We start from the raw sequence: 21,275 nt of genomic DNA, 5'->3' as shown, positions 1-21,275 counted from the left end.
GAAATAGTGAAAATAGCTGATCTACAAGCTCACACTGCATCACACCACAACGTGTTGTGAGTTTTTTTCTCACTATTTTCACTATTTCTTAAGTTTTGCAAATTTATGGATTTTTTTTTAATTTTGTTTAGCAAATTTCTTGTTTCTGAAATATTTGGAATTCTTTGGAAAAGTGTTAGATTTCTGGAACATTTTTGATTTTATTTTTTTGAAATAATCATACAAATTACTTTAAATAAGAAAATAACAAATAGGTAACAAAAAGGGTATATCTACTAGGGACCCATAAAAATGGGTCCCCGGCCAAATAATAGGTCCCGACCGACTGTTTGGGAAACACTGATATACAGTAGTATACTGAATTTCTGATATAATACCGACATTTTGCCCAAGGGAATCCTAATATAGGCTAAAGAAAAACACTGTGCATGCACACATGGGTGCATGCTACAACAATGCAATAATGAAATATATAGTCATATATACTCATGTGCAATGCTGCAGCCTGCTGGGAACAGAGAGATATGACACAGCACAGCTTGGCACATGCTTAAAAGCACACACACACACACACACACACACACACACACACACACACACACCCCACCTCCTGTGTGAGTCTCCTAGTGAAGAAGGGGTTGAGGTATTTGGCGTCGAGCCACAGGAAGCCCTTGAGGTCTTGTCTCTGGTAGATATGGGCCTCATACTCCTCTTCTGTGAGCTCTGACAGATGCTCCGTCTCTATAGCATTACCCTGTGGAATAAACCAGAGAGAGGGATGAGAGAACGGGGGATAGGAGAGGATACAGACAGGGCAAAAAGGGCTGCCTCGCTGGTGGTTAAGAGCCGTCACGACCATGACATTTTACTTGCAGATTCAAATAATTGCGATTAACGATTTAATTGTGTTTTTCCATTGACCATTTGGAACATAAAGCTTATACATTTCTGCTCGGCTTTTAGGCTTCGTAAACAACAATTGCGTGGGGTAGATATGACAACTAACCTAAATATATTACAAAGAAATTACTGACAACGACCTGTACCAATAATAAAATAATGTACAATGGCCAAAATAAGCCATATTTAATCATTTTCTAATCAAAATGTGTACCTAAATAAAATGCCAATCTGCAAGCTCACAATGTGTGAAGTGTTGTGAGCTATTTCCACTATTTTTGTGGCTATTGACACTATTATTTGAAAATGTCTGAAAATCTACATGTCAACTACAAATCAACATGAAAACAATTGTGACGATTATGCAAAATAATTGTGATTATCTCAAAATAACTGTGATTAGGCAATTATGTAATTAATTGGACAGGCCTGCTGGTGGTCACACAAAGAACCCACATGAACCCTAGTGTCCTTATTATGGGCACGTCATAATAAGTGAACATTTCACAAAAATAGACAGAGACAATACAATGTGCTCGTGTGAAGCATTATAGATTGGTTGTTTCCGATTTTTGACATGTAACAAAGTATATCGTTACTGTCGGGCAGAAACCTCTCATCTCAATACTCTAACTTTTTGTGTGTATTTCGTACATTTCGTAAAACTTGATCATACTACAGCGTCACAGAAAAGCACCAAAAGTAGCCGATCCGCAAGCTCGAAACGTGGCGCGAAGCGACACGTTTCGAGCTTGCGGATCTGCTACTTTTGGTGCTTTTTTTTCGATGCCCTTGAATCCTGAAAAGTAAAGGTTTTGGATATATTAGGTTTGCCCCCGACAGAGACGATCTGGGGTTTCAGTGGTTAATGCGTGCTATGTGGGAGCGCTAACCACAGTGAGGGAGACAAACAGAATGGAGCAGAAATCATTGCAACAGTGAAAGAGAAACATGATTGAACTACAGTAGTCTTCAGAGGTGAGAGGCGGCAAATCATGAAATGAGATTGAACGTGGCTTTGTGTATTTTGCGGTCTCTGGGCACCTCTGTGTTTATGCCAGCGTTGGGGTGTGTGTGTGCGTGTGTGTGTGTGTGTGTGTGTGTGTGTGTGTGTGTGTGTGTGTTCCTGGATCTCCATTCAAGCCACCGTTGACGCAATGCGCTTGACGAAAGAAACAATCAACTCTTTGATGTCTGTTGTTCTACCAAACAATGGGGGGGGGGGGTGGCAATGGACGAGAGGGTGGAATAACTAGGTTCCATCCAACAGTCAAGTATGTCGGTTCATGTGTGTGTGTACGTACACGCGTGTACGTCTGTGTGTGTGTGTGTGTGTGTGTGTGTGTGTGTGTGTGTGTGTGTGTGTGTGTGTGTGTGTGTGTGTGTGTGTGTGTGTGTGTGCGCGCGCGCACACAAGCTTGCACCTGTTCCAAGTGAAATCAAAGGGACAAGGATTAGGGTTGAATAATTCAAATATCATACTTTTTTTGACCAAAATAGCTCAATTTTTTTCTCTTTGATTTGTAAACCTCAGATGGTTATGATGAGGGGGGGGGGAGCGTCTTGCTTAGGGACACATACCGACAGACCAGGGCCGGGAAGCAAACCGGCAACCTTCTGATTAACAGATGGCCTCTCTCCACTAAGCTACGGCTGCCCCAAATGTTATTAACACATTCCATGCCAGAGTTTAATCTCATAATGTACTCACCAGTGCCAGCGTTTTATTGTTGTTTTTTTCATGTCGCCACAGACCTCGCTAAATAAGTTAAAAGTGCGCGTTCATTTGGTTCTAAACACACGGCGGATCCGTGAGAAACGGCCAGCGAAAATAGTTTCCAAATCCGTGCCGCCATCTTGAAGATACAGCCGATCAACGTTAAACAGTGATCAGCGAGGAGAAAAACAACAACCGAGAAAATCGAGTTTTAAACAGGATCCCAGACAGGAAGCGGATACGATCGAAAAAAACGGAACCCGAATAATTCTGTTTCCGACCGGAAACCGGAAACGGAAATGGATCAAAAAAATTCGGAAAGTGCACCTGGGGCAATTACAATGGGAATCGGCGGTTCGCGTAGATCTACGCGACTGGCATGCTGCGGCTTTAAATAGGTTCACGTAGATCTACGCGATTGGCATTCAATGTGTTAATATTGTGACAATAATATCCTTTTCAAATTGAATAATTTTTATCTTCTCTCCGTTTTCTCAGAGAAAGGTTGTGAGCTTGTAGATGGTCTTAGAATAAAAATAAGTCTTAAAACCAGGAAAAAGGCTAAACTTATGCCGTATCATAATATTATAATATACAAAATCCCAGACAATCTCTCTCCGCCCTATCGTGTACAAACGTGCATTATTACCATTTTCTCGGTCTTGCTGAGAGTGATGCCTTTCTTGTTCTTGCGTCGCGTCGGCTCCTCTATGTCCATGATGCGTATGAGGGGCATGGTCCCGCCCCCCATGAGGAGGATGGTGAAGAGGACGATGATGATGGTGGTGGTGCCGATCAGCTGGCGCTTCTCTATGGGCTCCAGGCCCAGGTGGAGGCTCAGTGCGTAGGGGATGGCGCCTCTCAGACCTGACCAGGAAACAGACAAAACGTTTAAAAAGGAAAAGAACGAGTTAATACTTAGGAATGGACATAGGGGTGTAACCAGTGGTGGAAAGTAGCTAAGTACATTTACTTAAGTACTGTACTTAAGTACAAGTTTGAGGTATTTGTACTTTACTTGAGTATTTCCAATTTCCAATACTTTTACTTCTACTCCACTACATCTCAGAGGCAAATATTGTACTTTTACTTCACTACAATTATTTGAAAACTTTAGTTACTAGTTACTTTTCAGATATAAATTATGATATAATGAAACATACATTAACCACTTTAGCCCTATTTTATACATAGGCTATTTGAAAATAGCCGATCTACAAGCTCACAACGCGTCGCATCGCGACGCGTTGTGAGCTTGTAGATCTGCTATTTTCAAATATTTAGTACTTAAACTTTTGGTACTTCAAGTACATTTTGATGCCAATACCTTTGTACTTTTACTCAAGTAAATTTTTATTTCTGAACTTTTACTTGTAACAGAGTATTTTTATATTGCAGTATTGGTACTTTTACTTAAGTAAAAAATTTGAGTACTTTTTCCACCACCAAGTCCCGAGGACAGCGGAGGATTATTGAAGCGGTAGAAGCCTGACCCGGACAGGTCGAATCCATATTTGATCAAAATCACTCGGGCCGGGTCGGTATCGGTGCTATTCAGCGGTGGAAAGAGTACTCAAATGTTTTACTTAAGTAAAAGTATCGATACTGCAGTGTAGAAGAACTCTGTTACAAGTAAAAGTCTGGAATTTAAAATTTACAAAGATATTGGTGTCAAAATGTCCTAAAAGTACCAAAAGTAAAAGTCCTAAAATGTCCTAGAAAGCTCACAATGCGTCGCATCGCGGCGCGTTGTGAGCTTGTAGATCTGCTATTTTCAACTAGCCTAGGTATAAAATAGGGCTAAAGTGGTTAATGTACGTTTTATGATGTAATGATTTATATCTACAAAGTAAATAGTAACTAAAGTTTTCAAATAATTGTAGCGGAGTAAAAGTACAATATTTGCATCTGAGATGCAGTGGAGTAGAAGTAAAAGTATTGACAATTGGATATACTCCAGTAAAGTAAAAGTACCTCAAAATTGTACTTAAGTACAGTACTTGAGTACATGTATTTAGTTACTTTTTTACACCACTGGTACTATTACCTCGGAACTCGGGTCTGTCTATCATTATGTGTAATAATACCCGAGTGGATCCGAGAAGACCCATTCTGTGTGACTGTGTGTGCGGCGCACTGCACGGATCAGGAGAGAAACGCAATGAAGTGCTGTTTACAGCGAAAATTAAGCGAAATGAATGGCTGTGCTACTTGTGTGATGATTATGCTGGTTTAGGATCAGATTACATGCAGCACAAAAACAAATTAAGTTGAGCTACGCAATGCATGCGCACCATTACTGCAAGGCAAGCCAGCTGCCGGGCTGATTTGAAAACACGCGCTCCGGAACGTCTTTCCCAGGGAAATGCATGACAGAAAAGCTGGGACTCTACGGAATCCAAAATGAGTGAAATCATACAGGCAGGACTGGAACATTTATCAATGCGTTTTACCACTGAACCACATGATGAACATCATCTTGGGCGTGATCTTGTGATCTCTGAAGAAGTTGAGCAGGAAGGACAGAGGGAAGATGTTCACCGCACGGCCTAGAAGAACCAGCACCTGTAGAGAGAGATGAGACATCGCACAGCTCAGTTCTAAGTCTAGTTAGGGGCCGTGTTGAGTGTTGCCAGATTTTGTGAGAGAAATAAGCAACCAGGTCTATGAAAACAAGCCTAAAAGAAGCGACTATAGGCCACGCGAGCACTTTAAACCTACATTGGCTATTTGAAAATAGCCGAACTACAAGCTCACAAGCTTGTAGATCTATTTTCAAAAAATATCTTGAAATAAAATGTTAAATAATTGGAGGTTTTTGAAACATTTTAACAACACAAATCTGCTACGGGGCTCCTTGGCACAAAATATTTTCAGATAGGGGTTAGGGAGGGACAAATACATTAGGAAGTCAGCCAAAACAAGCAACTACACTTTAGAATTAATCTTAAAAAAGCGCAACTACCGATATTTAAAAGCGCCTTTAGAGAAAAACAAGCCCAAAGTCACTTAACTCATTCAGTGCCCAGCTTATTTAAGGAATTGCCACAGCCAAAATTCATTGTAAAAAAAAGTGCTTAGGAGCCGAGATACAGCCTTTTTCAGTAAGAAGTTAAACAAAGAGTGAATGGAGCAGCAAATCTTCAAATCATCATATCTTGGGTTCTGAACATGTTTTAAAAAAAAAAAAAAAAAAAAAAAAACCTTTTTCAAGTTTTAGACGTCCAGTGGCACTCGAGGCTTATATCAACGGACGTTTTAGACGTCCAGTGGCACTGAATGAGTTAACATAAGCGGACATGGGGGGCACCCACGGAACTAGTGGTCCAGGCGCATACCACATATAGGCTCTAATACAGCCTGACGGCGCGTCGCGGGTTCAAATCCCGAACCCGACGACCTGTGCTGCGTGTCACTACCCATTTTTCTCTCCCTGTTTCCTGTCTGTCTCCACTAAAATACTATCAATAAAGGCATAAAAGCCCCAACAAGATCTTTAAAAAAGAGATAATAATAATAATAAGCAGACATGGCAACACTTGCCAAGTGTCCACAGAAAGCATTTTATGAGCGTAGGACCAGAGCGCTCGCATGGAGCATTTACTGATGCCCGCAACGTTTCGATCCTATCAACCGTTGCTGTAGTCGAAGCGAAGGTCCTTTCATCTGCGTTATTAGCACAAATGGCCTCGCTGTAATGACAGTAAACAAGGCCTTCTTATGGTTGTGGTAATAACCGTGGTTGTCACACACAGCCAGGAGCTATTTTCTGCTTAAGGTGCCTAGAGCGCTCCGCCCAAAGAATTATTGGACGCCGAGAGCGCTGAAATGCAATGCTCAAGGACTACAGCAAAATCAAATCCCATGATTGAAATAAATGTTTGTTAGGCCTAACATGTGATTTGTGAAACAGCTTGAAAGGAGCCCACCACACACACTAGTGCCGTGTTTCATAAACAACTATAAAAAGTGCTCCTCGGAGAAAAGGGGTGTCATTTCTTCTTAGGCTTTTCACGGCAATCAGACACTGCATTCATGATTTGAGGCCTTTGTTCCAAAAATGTGTTTTGCTAAAATTAGACCTGCTGGTGGCGCTATAACAGGCCAATGTGAAAAGGGTGCCATTTCTTCCTCGGCCTAGTGGGAATGTGCGTGTGAAATTTCACGGAAATCGCAAGCTGCGTTCATGATTTGAGGCATTTTGTTCAAAACGGACTAATCCTGCAAACTTTGGAAGCCAACCTTAGCCAATGAGGATGGAATATGGAAAATCGGACAGATCCGTGTTGATCACATGACTATAGAGATAATGTGTACCGATTTGCATGACGTTTGGATAAAATCTGTAGGAGTAAATGGGTTTTGCACAAATCGGCCTCCTGGTGGCGCTATAACAGGGCTATGTGAAAAGTTTAGGGCAGAGGTTCTGAATTGGCATCCAGGGAGTGTGTGTGCACAGTTTCGGAGCGAGCGGGCCAACGGTGTCGGAGATTAGCTGTTCACAGACGGACACACGGACGGACACACACACACGGACGGACGGGGGGTAAAACATACTCTCTCGCCATGCCTTTCGGCCTGGCGGAGACAATTAGCACAATATGTAGAATTATGTTTTGGCAGCCATACAGCCAACCAGTTGAAGAAATATTATATCATATTATATAAACTTTGCAGATGCCTGAAGAAGGGCTATGTGACTTAAATAAGAGTGTTCCTATTGTGCAAGGGCAGTCTGTGTGCAGGTCATTTTATTTTAAAACCTTTGCGTTTATGAAATATCTGAGATCATTAGGAGTTTCTGGAAGATTGAACGTGCGTTCTTTTGCTAATTTGACCACTTCAAATACTCTTTAATCTTAAAATAACAAATACCTGAAAATAGGCTACTGTACCTACAAGCTTACAACACGTGTTGTTCAGTGTTGAACGTGTTGTTCAACGTGATGTTCGGTGCATGACATGCTTCCATAGAAGACATGCCCCGCTTCTATAGAATCCAAATGACTGAAATCAATCGTGGTGACTGAGATCTTTAACCCATGTCAGCACTGGGAATAGGGAGCGCTCCGGAACGTCTTTACCATAGAAATGCGTGACAGAAAAGAGTTGGCAGCTGTGGACACGGCCCTTTATACGGTCAATAGCCACAGCAATCAGAGATGCTGCGTACGTGACCCGGTGGTGTGAAAAACAACATTTAGAAAAGCTTTCAAAAAAGGGTCACCAGTACTTACGATGCACCAGATGACGAAGGATATTTCAAACTTGTGAGGGAAGCTGAAGATGGAGAGACCCAGGAAGGCAAACACGCACGTTTCTGTAATAAATGATGAAAAGTATAACTTTAATTAACCCTTTCAATCAGGGAACACATCTAAAAAATATGTCTTCAAAATCCTAACAGGTTTCTGAAAACCTTATGTTGCTATATCAGTGGTGCTTGAACTTTTTCATGTCAAGGACCCCCAACATTATATGCATTTGGCCGCCGAGCACCATCTCAAAATACTTAGTTCCAGGGACCCTCAGAAAGAAAGATTTGAGTTACAAATGTATATATTCAAAGATTTGCAATAATTTTCATCATTAAAAAAAGCAGATCTACAAGCTCATAGCGCAGCACTCTGTGCCGCGCTATGAGCTTGTATATCTGCTATTAAAAAAATAATAATAATGCGTCCCCGGTCTTAACTCACTGAGTGCCAGAATTATTTCTGGCACTTCTTTTTCAAAGTTAAAAAAAAGTGCTTAGGAAGCGAGATACAGCCTTTTTCAGTTATAAGTTAAACAAGGAGTGGATGGAGCTGCAAATCTTCAGATAATGATATCTTTGGTTCTGAATATATATATATTTTTTTTAAACACGTGATTGGCACGTTGCACCATAGCGGTAAAACACGTGAAACACGTGAATGGCACTCAACAAGTTAATGGATTAAAGGAGCAGTGGGTTGGAGGTGGGGTGCGGGTCAGGACACGGGAACAGGGATGTATACTGACCACACATGAAGGCCACGGTGCGCAGCGTCTGCTGCATCAGAATCTGGGTGACGGGAGACAGGTTGTGGTGGGTGTAGTGAGACATCACGATGCCCGAGAACAGGATGGACATGATGCCTGTGAGGGAGGGACACAAACAGGTCAGAAAAAGATAACGTTAAATCATAGATATCTTCAAATAAAGTTATTAATACCCTGTCCTTTTGAGACTAAGACAAACACTATTAGAGTCACCACAAGGGGATCAGTGAATGGCAACTGCAGGGTAGCAAGGTGCAAAACCACTTCATATTTTTTAGTAAAGGGGATACACTTGTGGAATGCCCTACCAACTGAAATACAAAAAACAAAATGATCCCAAAATATTTAATGAAAAGGTAAAATACTGGTTGAAATCAAACACTTTAAAAACGTCATTGCTTTCATTACTATAATTTGGGAATGTTATTGCTTTTGTACTTGTTTAGATTCGAACTTCTTGCTTGTTGTAATTGGATATATTTTTTTTAACTAGGTACAGTAGATATTTGTATAGAAAGGCCTAACCAGGGTCAGGGGTCGCAAATTAGTCTCAGCTAGAAACCCCACATACTGTAACCCCACAACGGTTTCATGTTTTTATAACTTGATGCATTGTTTTTTTGTATTATCCCTGTCAAATAAACATATACATGAAAAAATAAATAATATTTTCTTATGCTCAATCGTTCATGTGAGTACGCTCGTGCCAATGATGCTTTCAGTGTAATCAGGATCTTGTGTTCGCCTGCATACGCTGTACACAGCTCTGTGCGTGTGTGTGTGTGTGTGTGTGTGTGTGCGCACACGCGCGCGTGCGTGTGTGCGTGCGTACCCACCAGACAGCTTCATGCCTTCTGCCAGGCCATAAGGCAGGTAGGCAAAGATGATCATCATTCCAAACTCCAGAGATGGAGTCTTCCTCAGATCAAAGTGTTTGAGAGACTGTAGCAGGGAGTCAAGGAGCTCAAAGGCAACTAATTCCATGGACATTATGAATGACGTCTTGTTAAAGGTGCTGTAAAGTGATTATTTCTTTTGTTGGTTAAAACAAAATGTTTTTTTTGTTACAGCTTTGTATTCAGATTCCTCCAACTCCATCCATCCATCCATCTTCAACCGCTTATCCGGAGTCGGGTCGCGGGGGCAACAGTTCCAGCAGAGAGCTCCAGACCTTCCTCTCCTGAGCAACATTAGCAACTTCCTCCTGGGGGATCCCGAGGCGTTCCCAGGCCAGTGTGGAGATGTAATCCGCCCATCTGGTCCTTGGTCTGCCCCGGGGTCTCCTCCCAGTGGGACGTGCAGCGAGGACCTCCCTAGGGAGACGCTCGGGAGGCATCCGTACTAGATGCCCGAACCACCTAAGCTGGCTCCTTTCCAAGCGAAAACTCAAATAAATAGAAAATACATTTTCAGAAGAAAGTACCCGTTTATCAGCTTCAATTTGAAGTGTTCCAAATTCAAGACTTCAGGTTTTTCAGTTTCATCACTTCCAATTTAACTTGTTTATCCTGTATCCTGTATTAGTTCTGTCCCCTGATTGGATGAAATTGATATGTTGACCTGAAAACGTATTTTCTGTTTTCTAAAGACCGGAGCGACGGGGAGACCCCTGTTACTGACCAAACACTCTGCAGCAAGGCTTACTATGGGAATATACAGAAGAGCTATTGAAGACACATTTTAAACAAGAAAACATCACGTACACCCCCTTAAGCAAACAAAATAGCCTCAATACTACATAACACATTGTGAGGACATCAGCAATTTTATAAATGTTATACTTAATACACTTTGCCATTTATAACCGTTAGCCTAGAGCCGATAAATTGCTGATCTATAAGCAATTCTTCGGTGCATGACACTGGCACGCAACCAACTATAAATCATGTTTAACTCTTAATTCAAACCCCTAAACCTAACCTCTAAATGTCTAATCCTGACCCCAACCCCAACATGAATCTTTTTCCAATTGTAAACATCTAAAAATATAAATAATCTCAACCATAAAAGAACAATGTATGTTCAATTTATGTTCTTTTATGAGAACAATTTATGTTGTTCTTGATGAAAAATGTCTGTCTTTCGAATTCTACTATACGTGTGAGGACGTTTGGTCCACACACACACACACACACACACACACACACACACACATGGAGGATACGAGAGCAGAGATGAGACCAGTCAGGGTTCCCATAGCTGCTGAACCAAAGAACATTTTGAGGAAGTATCCCAGAGCCTGGAGAAACGTCTCCCATCCCGTCACCATGGCGTTATCTGCGTTGGTGAAACCCTCTGCCGTGCTGGAAGAAGAAAAAGATGAAAAGAAGATAAGATGTGTGTCAGTGGTATTTGGCCGCCGACCACCATCTGAAAAGGTTTAGTGCCAGGGACCCCCAGAAGAGAAGATTTATATTAAAGAAATTCAAAACAACATATTTCGAGATGGGGGTCCACGGCCAAATACACATAATTTTGGGGGTCCTTGACATGGAAAAGTTGGAGCACCACTGATATAGCAACATACTGTTAGGATTTATTATATGTACGTATTTGGCCGCGGACCCCCATCTCAAAATGTTTTGTTCCAGGGACCACCCAGAAGCAAACATTTGAATAAATATTCATAGATTTTCAAAAATATTCATAGATTTTCAAAAATATTCATAGATTTTCAAAAATATTCATAGATTTTCAAAAATATTCAGAGATTTTCAAAAATATTCATGATTTTTCAAAAATAGCAGATCTACAAGCTGAGCTTGTATATCAGCTATTTTTTAATAGCCAAAAGAAATCAAAATTTTAAACATTTTCGATACGTTTAAAAAAAAAAAAAATTAAATAGCAGATGTACAAGCTTGCAGTGTGGCACAAAGTGACGTGCTAAGAGCTTGTATATCTGCTATTTTTGAATAGTCAAAATATGCATTAACTTCTTTGGCTGGGGACCCCCTGGAACCCCTTCAAGGACCCCTGGGGGTCCCCGGACCCCACTTTGAGAACCAATGTTCTAAGTTACATGTCATCGCTGATGGGTGAAAACCTTGTACGTCCAAAAAGTCCTTTTCTGAAGAAAAAAAAAATAATAATAATCTGTGTTCCAATGGATCCAATGTGGTTATTATTTAGTCACAAGCTTGTTACAGGAGCTACACCATGCACTTGAACTTTTCCTTATTTTTTGTGTGTTTTTGGTCTCCCCTACCTCTCTTCTATCCCCAAAAATACCCCAGTTTGAACACTCAGGCTTTCACAGCATATCTGAGGTTTTATGTAAATTGGTCTCAAAACACGCCAACTGATTTGCCCCTACATGTGACGTCACAAACGATACCTACAAAACGCCTACAAAGCAAAAAAAAAAAGGGTTTCTTCTTTTTTTTTTCTCACACAGAACCAGGAGATAACATGCACAGAAACTTGCTCAATAGCGCCACGTGCCAAATAAGGACAATGTGGTATTGCAGGTGAAAGTGCTTTATAAGCCAGAGAGAAGTTAGTTGGAATGAGTATATCTGAGGCTTGATTTGGGCTCAAACCTTTTGAAAAACGTTTGACGGACATACACAATATGATATTAAATATAAAAAATAAATACAAATACATGGTGTTGGCCCTCACTAACTAAATTTCTCTGATGGAATCAATAGATCTATCTTTCTATCCATCTATACTCCTAAACAAAGTGTATTTTATATTGTTGTTATTGTTTATTAGTCACCTTTACAACGAGGTATAACTTGTAAGAATCGTGCAATCGTGGAATGAGCAACACAGCTAAACGTCCAACAAGAGCCAAACTATTTGCATTCACACATTGTATTGTAGTACATGTAATCTTACTCTAGAGGGCAGTGGCGCACCACTACCAAATCCAACCACCATCTGCTGTCCATTGAGTGTCACTGACCATGTCAGCATGTACTGTATGAAAACTGCAAACTGTATGTCTTGAATGACTTATTAAAACAGAGAAAATGTCCTTGGTTTTAGTCTTTGACAATATTTCATACCTAAGCCTAAGTATTTGGGGTGGATATTTATATATTCTTCCAATTATGTTTAGCTGTGCCAGTCTTAAGCCCTGTTGTCAACAAAATGGTCAAAATCTACAAGCTTGCCTGTGTAGCTTGTAGATCAGCTATTTTTGTAAACGTATCTCGCCACTGACTACCCAATATTAAAATAAACTAAAACTAATAACTAAATAAATAAAACCAAGACTAAACTAGCAAACCCACTTTAACCCATTAAGGCCTGAGGTTCCGATTCTACAAATATCATGTCTTCTAAATCCTAACAGTTTTCGGAAACAATTACGTTGCTAAAATATCAGAGGTTTTCAAAATTTTCATGTCGAGGGCCCCCAAAATGATATGTATTTGGCCGCGGACCCCCATCTCAAAATATGTTGTTCCAGGGACCCCCCAGAAGCACAAATTTGAGTTACAAATGTTTGCTTTAAAAATATATATATATTCAAACAAAGATTTGCAAAAATGTCCAAGATTTTTTAAAACAGCATATCTACAAGCTCATAGCACGACACTCGGTGCCGTGCTATGAACTTGTAGATCAGATTTTTTTGAATAGCCATAGTATAAAATAATGGTTAAAGTGGTTACACAGATGCGTTCCCGGTCTTAATGGGTAAAAAGACCAATTCAAATTAACTGATATTTTAAACAAAAAGTCTAAATTAAGTCTAAATAAACTATAATAACCTTGGATATGCAGTGCAGATGAACAGTGTGTGAGCGGTGGTGGTGCGGTGCTTTCTGGTGACTCATTCCTCCATTACGTTTTGTTTGCCAAACACAGACCAAAGGGATCACATTGCTCATTTAACCCATTAAGACCGCGAACGCATCCGTGTCGTTTTAAGATTTCTTTGGGCTGTTCAAAGATAGCAGATCTGCAAGCTCATAGCGCGGCACCGAGTGCCGCGCTATGAGCTTGCAGATCTGCTATCTTTGAATAGCCAAAGTATCAAATAATGGTTAAAGTGGTTCAAATCTAAAATGACAGATGCTTTTCCCGGTCTTAATGGGTTAACTGGAAGACTATGTAATGAAGCCATTTCCCGCCAACTGCATTAAAAAAGTAAATATACCTCAAGTACTGTACTTGAGTAAGTAGACTTTAGTTTAGTTACTTCACCAGCACTTGACGCAGTGTAAATCTGCTGTTCCCAAACATTTTCTGAATCAGGGCCCACTTGGAAAAATAAATCTCAAAAGCGTTCGCGGCCCACCCATCTGACCACTTAAAGGGCAAGACCACTTTGGTAGAGGTCTGGGTTGTGTATTTATTTACCTTGCCATGGTGTAACTCCAAAGGTGGACAACAAATCAAAAATAATTGCTCCATTGATTAGAAATTGATAATTCAAAAAATGCTCCTCATTGACTTACATAGTACGGTAAAACAGCTCTCAAAGCACATAAACGAACACAAACAAAGCTGATTCAGACAATATAGAACATCACCAAACCCAGTACTGTTTGTTTTTTTAATAAAAATGTCAACTTCCTGTTGATTTTACTATTTGAAGATCCGGATCCGCGGATCCAGTCCGCGTTTTCTTCTAAATAAAAATAGCAAAATCAACAGGAAGCTAACATTTTTATATAAAAAAAAAAAACAGTACTGGGTTTGGTGATGTTCTATATTATCTGAATCAACTTTGTTTCCGTCCATTTACGTGCTAAAAGAGTGACCGTTTCCTAAACAATGAACACACAGTTAAAAAAAACAGACAGTGTTTAAGTCAGTGTTATCATTCTAAACCTGTGTTCCTGCTGTTCTACATACAGCCAACCAGTTGAAGAAGATTGCAGATTGAGGCTTTAACGTTCGCTTTTATGAAATATCCCAGACCGTTCGTGTTTTATGGAAGATGCTTTTAACCCATTGACTGCCAATCGCGTAGATCTACACGAACCTATTTAAAGCCGCCACGTGCCAGTCGCGTAGATCTACGCGAACTTAATTATTATTATTATTATTTTTATTTGACCCAAAGACCAAGGAGATATGATTTTTCGAAGATCTAGACTCCTATCCACTTCCTTGTTAACTTCAAACTTAAAAATTCTGTATCTCGGCTCCTGAGTACTTCTTTTTTTTTCAATGAAAAATCTCTGGCAGTGGGCAAACGCGGCCAGAAATAATTCAGGCAGTGAATGAGTTAAATGTTCTATTCTATCGCTAGTTTGACTACTAACTAATAAACAAAAATAGCAGATTTACAAGCTCACAACACGTTGCAGCACGAAATGGTGTGAGCGTGTAGATCTGCTATTGTCTGTGTGTGACGTGCTTCCACAGAAGAGAACTTTAATCCATGGGTTTATTATCAATACAATCTTAGTGTTTTGGGCATTTATTTGGGGGCACACTTACACTATCCTCCTACTGGCCCAAAAAACAGTGGTGGAAAAAGTACTCACATTTTTCACAGTATCAATACTGCAATGTAGAAATACTCTGTTAAACAAGTAAACATCCGGTATAAAAAAATGTACTTGAATAAAAGTACAAAAGTTTGGTATCAGAATGTACATAAAGTACCAAAAGGAAATAAGTACGCATCATGCAGAAAGTCCCTTTTCAAAAGTTTTCAAATGTATAAAATGTAAATAGCAGATCTACAAGCTCAAAATGCGTCACATCTCGACAAATTGTGAGCTTGTAGATCGGCTATTTTCAAAAGGCCGAAATGTATTCACCTGTTTCCTAGGCTTAACACTTCCTGTGTGTTTTCCACTTCCTGTCGATTTGATCCAATGAAATCCAATGAAACTGGTCAGATGACTAATGAGATCCAATGAAATCCGACAGGAAGTGGAAAACACACAGCCTAGGAAACAGGTGAATATAGGGCTGAGGTGGGTAATGTATGTTTTGTAATAATAATCAAAACCTCCAAAAGTAACTAGTAACTAAAGTTTTCATTAAATTGTAGTGAAGTAAAAGCACAACATTTGCTTCTGAGATGTAGTGGAGTAGATGTGAAATTACTGAAAATTTGAAATACTACAGTAAAAGGAAAAAAAAATACCAAAAAATGTACTTAAGTACAGTACTTGAGTAAATGTACTTAGTTACTTTACACCACTGCCCAGAACACAGGCTGGGAATGGCTGGTGTAAATGGAAATGTGTGAGTGGTTGTTTCTGGTGCGTCACTCCTCCTCCATTCACTGTAGTTTGCCAAACAAACAGTGAAACGACAAAGAGACAAAGAAAACAAACAGTGAAACGACAAAGAGACAAAGAGTGAACGTATCACATCATGTATTAACCCATTCAACCCGGGAACACATCAGTGTCATTTTAGATTTTAGCTATAACCATTATTTTATGCTTTGGCTATTAAAAAATAGCAGATCTACAAGCTCATTGCGCAGCACCGTGTGCCGCGCAATGAGCTTGTATATCTGCTATTTTTTTTTTTAAATCATGAAAATGTGTGCAAATCTTTGACTATATATATATATATTTTTTAAGCCCACATTTGTAACTCAAATGTGCTTCTGGGGGTCCCAGGAACTACATATTTTGAGATGGGGGGGCCGTGGCCAAATACATATCATTTTGGGGGTCCTTGACATGAAAAAGTTTGAGCACCACTGATACTATAGCAAAATAAGTTTTTTTTCCAAACAAACTGTTAGAAGACATTTGTAGCATTTGAGTTACAAATGTTCCACAAATACTCACGATTTTTCAAAAAATAGCAGATGTACAAGCTCATAGCGCGGCACCGAGTGCCGCGCTATGAGCTTGTATATCTGCTATTTTTGAATAGACAAATGGTTAAATAAAATAATGGTTTAAGTGGTTACACTGTTGCCTTCCCAGTTTGAAAGGGTTAAGTGACTTGACTGGAAGAGTATGAGGCCATTTCTCGCCAACTCACATCCAACACTACTTACAACAACTGATAAGGGTTATGATGATGACATGCTGTCACATATCATTGCTGTCGGGCAGAAACCTCTTATCTCCATATTTTAACCTTTTTGTGTATTTTTCCATGAAATGAACCTCCCTACTTGATCATACAACAGCGTCACACAAAAGCATCAAAAGAAGCAGAGCTCGAAACGCCGCGCGAAGCTTGTAAATCTGCTACTTTTGAATTTGAATCAGTTTTGGACCTATGAGGTTTCCACCCGACAGAGACGATGTAGGACCTTATGTAACAAATAAACACTATGTGATGAAAATCACATTATTGTCACTGTCGGTTGGAAACCTTGTATGTCCAGAACAGTCACTTTTCAGGAAATGGAAGAAAGAATACCTGTGTTCCAATGGTTTCAATGTAGTCATTATTCAATATTTATAGACCAAATCATAATGACATCAATCACCACCACGATCAAAACACTTTTTTCAGGGTAGATAACGTCGGCAGTGAGGCATTGGAGCGGAGTTATTCATTAACCTTATTAATGAAGAATAGGACACTAATGATGTTGTTCTTGATTTCTATACGTAACTCATTCACTGCCAGAATAAATGCATAAATTACCTTTTCAAGTAGTCACAGAATATTTATCTCCGGTATGATCGATCCCCTGATCGTTGCTAATCACGGGGGGTTTCACTGTGCTTCCGCGAAAAGAAAAAAATAATAATTGCGACCCACCGTTCGCTTGTTATATGTCGTTGAAAATAGCATGTCTCGTCAAAAATACATTAGTAAAACACAGGAGGGCGAGATACAGGCGATAACCGGGAAGCGAATGGAGCAGTATATCTTGGGATCACGTGATCTCCTGGTTCTCTGTGTATCTGGGGATGAAATGGTCACTCATGTGTTAGCGAAGAGCGCCATCTAGGTTAAACACCAAAAAACACAAAAAGTCGTCCTTATCCACAGGTTGACAAACTGGACATAGCTAATGTTCTGGACACTAACTCATTGTGTTATAATCTTCATAGACATTCTACCCGGAAAAAAACGCTCTACACCTTCGTTTACAAACATTCTGATCTGGTCTATAAAACTCACAGACACACTTTCAACAATGCATCCCAATTTTGGGCATGTCATTATAGGTGAGAATAAAGTAAAAAATAACAAAAAAACATAATTTATATATATATATATATATATATATCCAGCCATCTGAATAGATGAAGGCATAGGTCGTTTATCTGTGTGCCTTCTTCTAGCACACCATAGTGCAATTGCCTCCACACACTATGCACAACGCACATATAATGCATGCCATGGGAAATCCAATACACTACATTTCATGTTTGCAACTTTCATATTTTCCCGACACTTTGTATTTGTATGAAACTTCATCATTGCGCAATAGTTCTGCCATTAGTGCTCCTATGCGATTTGCGTCACATTTTTCCAGTTACACAGCGCATGCATGGACACGGACAGTCACGCTGTTCCTACGAAACACAAACAGTCAACCCACTACCAGGCTCTCTTACTATTATTAGCCTATGTCAGACGATGTGTGTGTGTGTGTGTGTGTGTGCACGGAAAAAGCAGGTTACATTTGGCTACCTATCAAATACGTGTCCTGTCGCGTGACGCGTCCCGCAATGCATAGGTAGGCAGGTCACACAATCGGATGACTAACCATATGCAGTGTAACAGCCTACCATGTTAGCGGCCGCAGGACTCGCGCATAAGCATTTCACTGCTGTGTTGACTACAAAGTCATGCTACCAACAACTACTGATCGTATTTAAGCACAAGTGTGTTGCCTGCAATGTATGCAAAATTGCAAAATGAAGGCAAGAGGACAGTTACTGAAGGGCTGAAGCAGGTAGAGTTCATTGCCTTAACTAGAACGGTGCGCTCCTCCTCAGTGCAGATCACCGCCAGAGCGGGTTGTCTACCCAGGGCCTGCAAACGTTGGAAGGCAGTCATAGCCACTTGGACTGGGAAAGAAATCTGAACTTTTCAAAGAATGTTAACTAATCTTCTGGGCCGCATAGCGTCCCGAACTCTAGACGCGAGGTATATATAGTATATAGATTGGTAGTATATAGCCAATCTACAAGCTCCTAACGCGTCATTGTGAGCTATTTTTGCTTTCACACGACACTGTCATTCGATGAAGTATAACATTTGTGGATCTGCTACTTTTGAAACTTTTGTGTGACACTATATATGATCAAGTAGGACGTTAATTTATGAAAAAACACAAAAAGTTAAAGGTAGGGTAAGTGATATTTTTGGGTATTTTTCTTTTTTTTTGTTAAAAAGGTTACAGTACTATATTCTGATAGTAATCATTGCTACAGAGCGTTTGTTCGGTCACAGGGGTTTCTCCAGCTCTTTAGTAAACACAATATAGTACATTTTCAGGTAATGCATTTTCTGTTTAATAAAGAGCTGGAGAGACATGGGAGACTCCTTACATCGACAGGACACTCTATAGTAACGAGCACTATCAGAACATAGACCCATTTTGCAATTATAATTGAATAATTGCAAATCACTTACCCTACCTTTAACACATTGACCGCCGGGCCCGTAGTTCTACGGGCCGTTAAATCCAACGGTTAAGCGCCGATCCCGTAGCCTACGGGCTGTGGTGCTTTTTTTTTTTTTTCGTTTTTTTTTTTTTTTTCCGATTTTCTAGGGGGACCATTTTCAGTGTAACACCACCCGAAGTCGACCGGAAGTGCGATCCCGTTTTTTGTTTCCCGTCGGCCTCCATTCTAAGTCGTACACAAAAAGCCCTGTAAACCTATGTAGTTTTTCATCCTCGCATTTCCAACATAAACGGTCAGAACTCAAACATGGCGGCTCCGTTTGACACGCGGTCTCGACGAGTAGACACAAGGACATGTGCACGTTGTTTACAAACAGTGGATCGGGCAATCTTTTCGGGGCCTATGGCGACCTGAAAAAAACAAAAAACAACAATAAAACCTTGGCACTGGTGAGTACATTATGAGATTAGCCCTTGGCGGTGGATGTGTTAAATGATGGAGTAAGGGGGTTTCTGCCTGACACAGACGATATGTAGGTTTAATCCTAATGTGAAAAGTAGCAAAGCTTCTCAATTACTGTAAGTAACTTTCTCCTGTCTGTCAATGTCAAAAACAGGAGGCAGCCATTAGTCTAATGGTTATTATTGCCGGCACTTGAGCATAGTGTGCATTACCTTTACCACATGCTGTTCAGATGACATGTCTAGGTGCTAACCACAAATGGTGCAAAGTACATTTACTCAAGTACTGTACATAAGTACAATGTTGAGGTACTTTTACTTTACTTTTTTATACTTAAAAGTTGTACTCCATCCAGAACATATCATATGCAAATATTTTTTAATCCCCAAATTTTATTTGACGAGTGCCACAGCCAAAATTCATTGTAAAAAAAAAAGTGCTTAGGAGCCGAGATACAGCCTTTTTCAGTAAGAAGTTAAACAAGAAGTGAATGGAGCAGCAAATCTTCAAATCATCATATCTTGGGTTCTGAACCTTTAAAAAAAAAAAAATTATTTTACGTAGCAACGTAGTTGTGTAACGTAGCTCTCTGGACGCGCCGCAGGCCAAGCGAGGTGTTAACCCATTCAATCCGGGGACGTGCTATGAGCTTGTAGATCTGCTATTTTTGAAAAATCGTGAACATTTTTGCAAATCTTTGAATGTATATATTTTTAAAGCGAACATTTGTTAACTCAAATATTTCCTTCTGGGGGTCCCTGGAACAACATATTTTAAAACAAATGTTCGCTTTAAAAATATATACATTTAAAGATTTGCATATATTTTCACGATTTTTCAAACAAATTGCAGATCTACAAGCTCATAGCGCGTCACTCGGTGCCGCGCTGTGAGCTTGTAGATCTGCTATTTTTTTAATAGCCAAAGAAATCTAAAATGACAGAGATGCCGTTCCCGGATTTAATGGGTTAACAGAGACAAATTACGCCGGCCGCTGGGCCGTGAATATATATATTATTCATGGTTTCATTTACTCTTTACAGTACACAGGGGCACGGCCGACACAGGAGATCACAACACTGCTGCCCAGACACCTGGCCGCCATAAACGCTGATAGCCAGGCGATGGCGAGAAGTGAGTAAAGACACAGCCAATGGGACGAGAGCGATACCCGACCGATACAAGGGACGCCTCTGCCAAACGGCTCGTTTCCGTCTGTCAGTGTTTCCCGGCACGTGTGTATGTGTGTGTGTGTGTGTGTGTGTGTGTGTGTGTGTGTGTGTGTGTGTGTGTGTGTGTGTGTGCGCTAGTATTACTATACTTGCGAGGACCAAATTTCCCTCACAAGTATAGTAGCATTTGAGAAATTGTCCTCACAAGAGAAATGGTTGTTGTATGGGTTAAGAACAGGTTAAGAGGACTTACATTCATGAAAATAATAGTGCTGGAGTTATAACTGATTTATACTTAGTTACATGTGAGTGTTACGCCCCGAAAATAGCCGATCTTCAAGCTTGTAGCACGAGGCGTTGTGAGCTTGTACATCTGGTATTTTTGGCTTTAGGTTGAGGGTTGAAAATAACAAGTGCGTGTGTGTGTGTGTGTATTTGTGCGTGTGTGTGTCATTCCATTGAGATTTTCGTGGCAAACCTTATTATGTTGCACTGATGCATGAATTTGTGTCATTC

At 40.2% G+C, this 21,275-nt stretch overlaps 1 protein-coding gene across 1 annotated transcript in view; it reads right to left on the bottom strand.

The window, feature by feature from the left end:
- slc9a8 (solute carrier family 9 member 8) overlaps window positions 1–21,275 on the bottom strand; it is a 98,816-nt gene that overhangs the window by 8,792 nt on the left and 68,749 nt on the right. Inside the window, exons 9-15 of the mRNA XM_080444283.1 lie at window positions 10,806–10,944; window positions 9,478–9,583; window positions 8,621–8,737; window positions 7,855–7,937; window positions 5,071–5,182; window positions 3,267–3,484; window positions 608–754 (exon numbers count right to left, since the gene is read on the bottom strand). Coding sequence (XP_080300409.1) covers window positions 608–754; window positions 3,267–3,484; window positions 5,071–5,182; window positions 7,855–7,937; window positions 8,621–8,737; window positions 9,478–9,583; window positions 10,806–10,944 — 922 coding nt within the window. The remainder of the gene's footprint in view (window positions 1–607; window positions 755–3,266; window positions 3,485–5,070; window positions 5,183–7,854; window positions 7,938–8,620; window positions 8,738–9,477; window positions 9,584–10,805; window positions 10,945–21,275) is intronic.

The sequence above is a fragment of the Gymnoscopelus braueri genome (assembly GCF_963280865.1).
Source record: "Gymnoscopelus braueri genome assembly, chromosome: 12".
In the NCBI taxonomy this organism is placed as follows: Eukaryota; Metazoa; Chordata; class Actinopteri; order Myctophiformes; family Myctophidae; genus Gymnoscopelus; species Gymnoscopelus braueri.
The sequence above is the reverse complement of the archived record's forward strand: the minus strand, read 5'-3'. Positions and strand labels throughout refer to the sequence as shown.